The sequence below is a fragment of the Sorex araneus genome, chromosome 4 (genome assembly GCF_027595985.1).
Source record: "Sorex araneus isolate mSorAra2 chromosome 4, mSorAra2.pri, whole genome shotgun sequence".
NCBI classification, from domain to species: domain Eukaryota; kingdom Metazoa; phylum Chordata; class Mammalia; order Eulipotyphla; family Soricidae; genus Sorex; species Sorex araneus.
Window position 1 is genome coordinate 148,618,845 of NC_073305.1, and position 9,258 is coordinate 148,628,102.

Here is a 9,258-nt window from a genome sequence, read left to right on the forward strand (position 1 = left end):
TATATTTTGTTCTGTTTCTCTTAAAAGAGGTAGAGTATAATTTTAAATCTTTAACTCCTCCCAGACCAATGTCTTCTTTTATAGCTACCTGATAATTACTCAGAATTTGACATTTCATGTACAAAGTAAATAAGAATTCCAAGAACATAAGCCTTCTGAAACAAAATTTGAAAAAATACTTACAACTTATAATAATCCATAATAAGCAGGTCAGAGGATCCACTGAAAGAATAATTTCCAGGGCTGGAGCAATAGCAGGGTAGGGCGTTTGCCTTGCACTCGGCTGATCCGGGTTTGATTCCCAGCATCCCATATGGTCCCCTGAGCACCTCCAGGAGTAATTCCTGAGTGCAGAGCCAGGAGTAACCCCTGTGCATCGCTGGGTGTGACCCAAAAAAGGAAAAAAAAAAGAATAATTTCCAACCATTTTGATACCTGATTTTACACCAATGGCATGGTACAAAATTCTTTTATTTCTGCCTTTAAAATTTCATTACACATTTGGATGACATGTGCCTGGAAATATATATATCATCAAAAGGGGCTAGGAGATAGCACAGTGATTAACCAAAACAGGTTCTATTTTAGCTTCTGTTCCCCAGAGCATCACTAGGCGTAGCTCTGGAGGCCTTCAGCACGCTGGGCTGGGTCAGATATCCCTTGCACTGCAAGGTCAGAGCAGCAACATGAAGATGCAAATCTGTGTTTTAAAAAGTTCTCAAACTTCAGTGGATAAAGGCCTGAAGATCAGGTGTGGCTGAAAAAAGATTAAAAAAAAAAAGACTGTCAAAAGATTAATAAAGCATTCTGACTGTTTGAATTCAAAGGGTGGTTTTAGAGATGGAGGGAGAATGACAAAGTAGAGAAATATTTAAGAAGTGATCTAGATAAGCCTTGACAGGACCTTGATTATAAAGAATAGAGGGTTAGAAGTGATTTTGTTTTCTCATTTGTGCAGTTGGGTTTATGTGAATGTCATTCACAAACATGTTCTCGCATTCACATACATGTCACAGACATGTTTGTGAACTAGGTATGGAGAAAGATTTCATTTCTGTTAAACTGGCACCTTTCTTTATGTTAAGCCAACATCAAGTTGAATCTTGGACTTGGCAGTTGGAGTAAGATGTGTTCTGAGCCTGTCTCAAGTTTTTGGTGAGAAAAGTTTAAATGCAATGAACTAAGGTTTCAGTGGGAGGGGAGAGGGGAGGAGGGAGGAGGCAGGGAAAGGGCGTGAGAAAGGGAGAGAGGGAGGGAGAAATCATAGCTGGCAAACTCAAGTCCCCCTGCAAAGGGAAGAGAGTGGCTTTTCATTAGATGTCTGTACTAGAAACACAGAAAGAAACTTGAAGGAGAGACTCCAATTAAAAAAAAAAAAATTTAGAATCCTTGACATTTTTCACCTTCCTTGAGGTACTGTGGACCAAGACAAACTAATAGCAAATTGATTCTCACAGTTTCTCTAGATCCTTCCACCCTCACCCCAGGCTACCAATCTGTATGCAGATTGCATTTAGCTAAATATATCCTCAGGAAACCAAAATGTCTTATAATACAGGTCATTTAAAATCTTACTAAATGACCTTCTGTCCGTTTTTTTTTTCCCACATAGATTCTATATTCTGTTGAAGAAAGAAAAAAAGAAAAAGAACATTCTTTATTTTCAGAACTCATTAGTGAATTCAAGCCACACTCTTCCTTTTGTCCCTATTTCATCTCTGTCCGGTTCTCACGTTCTTAGAAAAAGAAATGAGAACTTTAAATTCGCTGGGCTTGCGCTGGGAAGAGTCCAAAATGAGTTAGTTTTCCATTGACACTCTGCTGGTGTAGCCTTCCCGGTACAATGTAGGAAAGGCATTTACACCATCTCCCATTCTTTCCTAGTTTGGCATAGTTATGCCTTTGGCCCCCCCTGCAAATATGAGAGAGAATCAAAGACACCATTCAGACTCCTTTGTCTTTAAAGTCTGGCCTTTTAGAAGCTTTCTTTAAGGGGGGTCCTCATTTGTAGCCTGCTTTTGCCATTAACGGAAATCAATCTCAATGTCCTATTATCCCTCTTTTTTTTTTTCTCTTCACACTCTGACATTGCTCTTGCCAAGTTTTCAAGCTGAACCTGAAAGACCCTCTCTCATTTCCTGCTGCCAGTCTCCCCCGCAGCCCCCACCCCGCATTGAGTCCTTGCAGAGTTTTTCTCAGGCTCTGTGAGGGCTATGGGAGTGAGGCCTGGGAGGAGCTGGGCCTGCCCTGCTAACCCAGTGGCCTGAGCCAATCGCGGAGGAGCCTCGGTCCACCCGTTCCACCTCCCCCGCACAGTCCCTGGGAAAGAGGGACAGAGGAGGGGTGTGTTCGCTATTCACATCCTTGGCTCTCTGCCTGCCTCTTTTCCAAATAAGAAGGCTGGAGCTGCTGCGGGGTGCTTCAGAGGTCTTCTGGATTGAAGAGCCTTGCTTCTTGCCCTTCTGTGTCTGAAGACAACGGAAAAGAGCAAAGATGGTCGAGGCTTTCTGTGCTACCTGGAAGCTGACAGATAGTCAGAATTTTGATGAGTATATGAAGGCCCTGGGTATGTAAAACAAAAAGATATTCTCTGCTTTTTGGGGTCACATCGGGGGACGGACAGGGGTTATTCCTGGCTCTGCACTCAGGAATTACACCTAGCGGTGCTTAGGGGACCATATGGGATGCTGGGAATCAAACCCGGGTTGGCCACGCGCAAGGCAAACGCCCTACTCGCTGTGCTATCACTCCAGCCACAGATGTTCTCTTCTTAACTATAGGTTAAGACACTTGGAGATTTCTTTTTTCTGCCCATCAGATTAGCAAGAGACAAAGACAGAGCACATTGTCATAATGGATGATGAGCTATGCATGTCCCACAGAATGGATTTTTAAATGAGCAGACTTCTGCTTTTCTTGTTCGAGGTCAAGTAGTGGCAAATATGGAAGTTGTGCAGGATGTGAAGTGTGGTACCTTTCAACTTTTCTCTTTAGCATCAGCTATTATTTGTGCATAACAATGTGTTTATTGTTACAGCTGAGCTGTTATATTGCAATATTAAGCTAAACATGCTCTGATAAAATTTCTACTTTGGAACATGGACATAGGCTAGGAAAGGAAGATTTCTGCTTTGTGAGCCATTCTGGAAGTTACAACCGACTGTATTGCTTCCCTTTGTTATATTAGGGGTTGGTTTTGCCACTAGGCAGGTGGGCAATGTAACCAAACCAACAGTGATCATCAGTCAGGAAGGCGACAACGTGGTGATAAGGACTCAGAGCACTTTCAAAAACACAGAGATTAGTTTCCATCTGGGAGAAGAATTTGATGAAACCACTGCAGATGACAGAAATTGCAAGGTAAGACATCTCTCAGGTGGGAATCGGGAAGAAGGAATAAAGAGAGATTCTTAATTTTCTCTTCTAAGATGGTGAGGAATAAAGAATGTTCTCAGCATTTCAATTTGAAGGAAAAACAACAGGGTCAATTTTGTCTTTTCATTGTGTGTTAAGAGTGCTTGCTATAGCGCAATGCTCCAATCTATTTGTCTTTACGACGTGTTTTTTATAGTATATATCAAATCTGCTCTTCATGATATATAAAATAGTGTTGGTTTGATGGAAAGATTGCATTTTATGAGACATATCTGGTGGCCTCAGATTGACAGCTTGCCTGAGTCTAAAACTTTGTTTAAAAGAAGGTTGCTAGTCAGAAAGTGTTTGTTTAGGTTATTGCTAACATTTCTGCATTTAGATATGCATTCTTAAATTATGACATTAAATTTTACAAAATTATTCTAAAAGCATAAGATAACAGAGGATAGAGCAGTGATATTATATGACAGTCATGTGACATTCAATTGTAAAACATGAAAAATCACTTCACTTGACTTGCACATCAAAATTCTGACTATTGTTTGTGCTCTATTTTGTTTTCACCTCAGTCGGTGGTTAACCTAGATGGTGATAAACTCATTCATGTGCAGAAGTGGGATGGCAAAGAAACAAATTTTGTAAGAGAAATTAAGGATGGCAAAATGGTTATGGTAAGTAATGCCAACGCTCTCTTCTTCCTTGCTTTACACAACCTCCCCCCATTTCCTTTCCCTTCCTTCCATCAGCTCTCTTGCTCAGGTCCATATTCTTCTAGCTTCTCACCCTCTTTTTTCTTCCTTTCTCCTGGTCTTTCTTCCTACTTTCCTTGATAGAATTAAATCAATAGCAAGTTTCTTTAAGTATATGTAAAGCAGGAGAAAGAAACAATCCTAGCTAATAGTTTTCTCCACTGTTTAATTATAGAAAATCAGTGTAGTTTTAATGATTTTCATTGATTTAGTTAAAACTGTGTCAGAAGAATGATTTTTGTATGCTTCTGTACATCTAATCCTCAAGTCAAATCTAAAACCACTCGTCATATAATACATAAACCATTGATATTATCATTATCATAAAATATTAAATTTTGGGGGCTGGAGTAATAGCACAGCAGGTAGGACGTTTGCCTTGCATGCCGACCTGGATTCGATTCCCAGCATCCCATATGGTCCCCCAAACACTGCCAGAAGTAATTCCTGAGTGTATGAGCCAGGAGTAACCCCTGTGCATTGCCGGGTGTGACCCAAAAACCAAAAAAAAAAAAAAATCAAGCGTCTAGATGGCAGAAAATTACTTTGTGATTCTTGCAACAAATAAGAGACGCTTAAGAATTTTACATATTTTATTCATTATTGGGCCATACATGATTATGTTCAGGGCTTACTCCTGGTCCTGCACTGAGGGATCACTCCTGGCAGGTTCAGGGACCATATGTGATGCCAGGAATCAAATCAAGATCTGCGGTATGCAAGGCAAATGCCTACCCACTGTAGAACGAGTGTTTGATAGTTTAATCTGTGATGGTTATATAAATGTAGCACATATAATTTTTACTGTATTAAAAAATAGCAAAATTATAAAAATCCTCTCTATTCTGCTTAGAGGCAGCTGGTTTTTTTTAAAAAATTATTTTTTAATTGAATCACAGTGAGATACAGAGTTGTGTATGAACACAGAGTTGTTCATGATTGGATTTGAGTCATATAATGTTCTAATGCCAGTGTACTCTTCACCAGTGTACATTTCCCACCACCAGTGACCTCAGTTTCCCTCTGCACCTCCCCCCACCTCACCCTCTAGAGACAGCAGTTTTGAGTGTGTCCTTCTAGCTATTCCTTTCATGTATCTTTGAGCATACCTATTTAAAACTGGGTAGTCATGGGCAAAAGTATATAATAGAATATTATTCTAAATTATTTTTTGTGTTGATGGCATAGCATCATAAACTAGAAAACTACTATGCTTTAGTCGACTATCCCAGGCACTTTTTTTGTGTACCAAGTTGTGGTACTTTAATGACAGTGACATAGTTAATGTGTCACTTGGATTTGGGGGGATGCAGGGTAGGAAACTATATTTTTTCCAAGATAACAGCAGAGTATTTTTTTTTTAAAACTTGGCTTGTTTCCTTCTCCCACTGATTACTAAAGTGAAAACTGTTCTAGATTAGGTTGGTGTTTCCAGATTGTTCTTCTTTGGTTGGGGGTAACATGGAGCCGTGGCAACAGAGGAATGTTTTTTCTTTCATGTTCAAAAGAAATGATTGATTGATTTCTAAAAGATTACATCTAAAGTTCTCAACATTTTTTTTTCACCCTGAAAGCAGAAAAGTAGATAACTCACCAATGTCAGATATCTGACAAAATTGAAAAAAAAAAAAGAGGCCAATGTAATGGATGATAAGGGAAAACTTATGTTTGCGTATGTGCTTGCTCTGCTCACACCTGTGTGTGCCATGGTGGAATGCTTACAGTGGTGGTACTTGCACACACTACTCTGGTTCTCGGACTCATTGGGGATCATACCTCTAACCATGGTGTTAGCACATCCTTAGTTACAATTCTTTATTATTATTATTATTATTATTATTATTATTATTATTATTTTGCTTTTGGGGTCACACCCAGCAATGCTCAGGGCTTTTCCCTGGCTCTGTACTCAGGGATCACCCCTGGAGGTGCTCAGGGGGACCATATGGGATACTGGGAATCGAACTAGGGTTGGCCGCGTGCAAGACAAACACCCTACCTGCTGTGCTATCGCTCCAGATTCCTTAGTTACAATTCTTGCTAGGGTCATATACTTTAGTTTTAGAGCTCCCACACACCTGGCTATGGTGTGCAAGACATCACCCAGTCTGCTGTAGCCCCGAATGGCAGAATCACAGTTACTGAGCCCACAGCATGTGCTCAGCCTGTGGGATTCAATCCTTAGACTGCATGCTTGTAACTCAGTTACTTTTGCTTGCTGAGCTATTCCCTGGGCCTTCTAAAATGGTTTCAGAGTAACTCTTCAATTGAATTTGACATGAGTCTACATTACCTCTCCCCTTAATCCAAGGGTTCACTGAAAAGAAAGGTAGCTAAAGTAAAGAGAATGTTTTAACACTGGCCTTTTCCTGATGATTTCAGAACAAGTCAGTACAAATTTTATTTGATCAAGTGATTGTCCTAAGAATTGTCTCAAAAGTTTCTAGATCATGAATTGAAAACTGTTAAAAAAAACTTACTATAAATTTCCACGTTCAAAGCAAATAGCTAATTTTTTGCCAATTACTCTGGTAGTTTAAAGCAAAAGAAATTATTTTGATCTGAATCCAGATAGCTATCTCCATTTTCACATTATTTTTCCTTTAAGACACACAGAACTGTCTACATATTTCATTAATCATCAGGGCTTTTTAGTGTTGTTTTAAGAAATTAGAAGCTTATATATTATTTAATGTCTAAAAATCCCATTATCAATTTGCATACATCAATCATGTATATGATCATCTATAATAATTTCTGTTTCTGATACTGCTGTGGAAAAAACTTGTTTATTTTTTTGAACCTTACAGACTCTTACTTTTGGTGACGTGGTTGCTGTTCGCCACTATGAGAAGGCGTAGAAAGATTCTTCATCTGCAGCTGGAGAAATGATCTAATTTCTCTGTTTACTTGAGTCTCAGTACTATCCTGTTATTCCAGCAGGTGATTGACCACCAATTAGAAGGCCATCTTTGGTGTGGTAAAGGAAAATTGTGATAAAAAATTTATTTCAATGGATGTTACTTCAAGTAACTCCCCCAATTTTGGTGAGCTAATTTATCATGTTTTATAAACAACATTAAAATTTTCAGTCACATTTTTATAAAGAAACAGACACATTTTATAATTTTTACTGTAATGTAAATTAAATTGGAATAAAAGTCTTGCATCCATGAGCAATTTTGTTATTGTTTTTAATATCACTAGTCTCTTGGGAATTGTATATTAGAGAGGTTTTAAATATAATAGACTCTTACTGCAGTAGTTAAGGCTGGAAACGGTTAAGATGCTAATGGAAAAAATACACAGAAACCAAGGAAAATGGACAAAATGCCTCAATTTTTATTAAGAGCCCTTAGATAATGGTAATGATTAAATTCATTTGTCCTGAATCCAAAAATACCTGAATCCAAAGAAGAAACAGGTAGTCTGAACAAACAAAGCAATATGCAGTATTTATTTTCTCAGACTGGGAGGAAGGCAGGGCTACCCCAGCTGGGCTGAGGGTTTACTCCTGGCTGTGTGCTCAGGTGGCCAAATGGGATTTGGGGGATATAGTGTGGGTTAGGTGCTTGCAAGGCAAGTACCTTACCTATTATATACCTCTCCAACTAAAAAATAATAACTCTTAAAAGTTATACATAATTAAAATATCATATATTTATTATTGAAATGTGAATAGGAAGAGTATATTATTCTGAATTATAAAAAACTGTCTCCTGATATGCTAAAAATGGAGTATGCATAGAGTATGCAAAGCCTCAAATTCCTCTGTGTGTGTGTGTGTGTGTGTGTTTGGGAACTGTGTTGACTAAGTAAAGTAAGTAAACTGTAATTGACTGGACTTTACATTTATAAAGTACAAAATAGTACAACAAATGTTATTTTGCTTTTCATTGTTTATAAATTGCCTGTTAGATACTCTCTTTAGACCACAATATTAAAGACATTTTTTTACTTTATGTAGAAACTGAAGATAAATGTCCAATATCTTATCACTAGTAAATAATTCCAAGAACTTCTAGCCTTAGAATTTTCCTTTTTCCCCCCTCAAAATTTAATATTGCAGATAAGTTTTCTCCTGAAGCAAAATGTAAGATAATTTTTATTGATTATTCTTTAGAAAATCTTTTGGAAGATTTAGAAATCTTTAGGTCTGGGGAAAGGGTAAGTATTTTTCAGGACAAATATTCAATATTTATTTATAATTAATCCAATGATTTTGGTAGGTTTCTATTGGTTAATTGAAAGCCCTCAGTTTAAACTTCTCCTGAACATTTAGGAAACATGCCGATTGATTTGTGCAATACTATTACCTGAGGATTATATTTAACCATCCCAATGAAGAATAGAAAAAATCTAAAGTACAATTACAGGATTTTACATTTGAATTATAACAGGATTGACCTTTGAATGTCCAGAGAAGATTAGGCAAGTTTACCAAATATACCAAGCTTATCTTTGTCTTGAAAAGCGGGAAATTACATTGAAAGATAGCTTCAACTTCTCCCACATCTACTTTTCTAGTAGACCAAATACGCTTGGCAACTTCTGAGGCATTCTTTTTCTATTAAAAATACAAAGCCAAGAATAGGGATTCAGCATTAGCTCATTATAATTACAACAAGTAACACCTTGTTGGCATTAACTTTTATAATAACCCTCTTCCTGAAAAAAAAAAAGAGAGAGACGTTATATGGGTAGCCTAAAGTTTACTGGGCAAAGAAGATGAAGGATTGCAGTGCAGTGGTGGACTAAATGAGATTTCTGAGAAGATCATTAACATAATTTGGATAATTGCAAAGTATTTTTCTTCAATTCTTATACTATCTCAAAGAGTAATCTGCCAATGTACTAACTTTTCTGTGCCTTCCCTATCCCTAAAGATCCAGGCACTCTTAAAAACAAACATAGTAAACAGAATCACTGTATCACTGTCACTGTCATCCCGTTGCTTGAGCGGGCACCAGTAATGTCTCCAGTGTGAGACTTCTTGTTACTGTTTTTGGCATATCGAATACACCACAGGTAGCTTGGCAGGCTCTGGCGTTTAGTTGGGGTACTCTCTGTAGTTTGCTGTGCTCTCCGAGAGGGACAAAGGAATCGAACCCGGGTTGGCCGTGTGCAAAGCAAA

General features: G+C 38.1%; 1 protein-coding gene across 1 annotated transcript; it reads left to right on the forward strand.

Moving 5' to 3' along the window:
- The first annotated feature begins 2,407 nt into the window (after positions 1 to 2,407).
- FABP7 (fatty acid binding protein 7) lies at positions 2,408 to 7,300 on the forward strand. Its single transcript, XM_004613983.2, has 4 exons — positions 2,408 to 2,566; positions 3,188 to 3,360; positions 3,945 to 4,046; positions 6,935 to 7,300. The coding sequence occupies exons 1-4, from the start codon at positions 2,494 to 2,496 to the stop codon at positions 6,983 to 6,985; spliced, it is 399 nt and encodes a 132-aa protein (XP_004614040.1). The 5' UTR covers positions 2,408 to 2,493; the 3' UTR covers positions 6,986 to 7,300.
- Positions 7,301 to 9,258: the final 1,958 nt, after the last annotated feature.

Excerpts from the sequence above, each read along its gene's own strand:
- FABP7 (XM_004613983.2), top strand. The coding sequence starts at position 2,494 with ATGGTCGAGGCTTTCTGTGCTACCTGGAAGCTGACAGATAGTCAGAAT. Across the intron at positions 3,361-3,944 it reads CAGATGACAGAAATTGCAAG|TCGGTGGTTAACCTAGATGG; the intron begins GTAAGACATCTC and ends TTTTCACCTCAG. Across the intron at positions 4,047-6,934 it reads AGGATGGCAAAATGGTTATG|ACTCTTACTTTTGGTGACGT; the intron begins GTAAGTAATGCC and ends TGAACCTTACAG.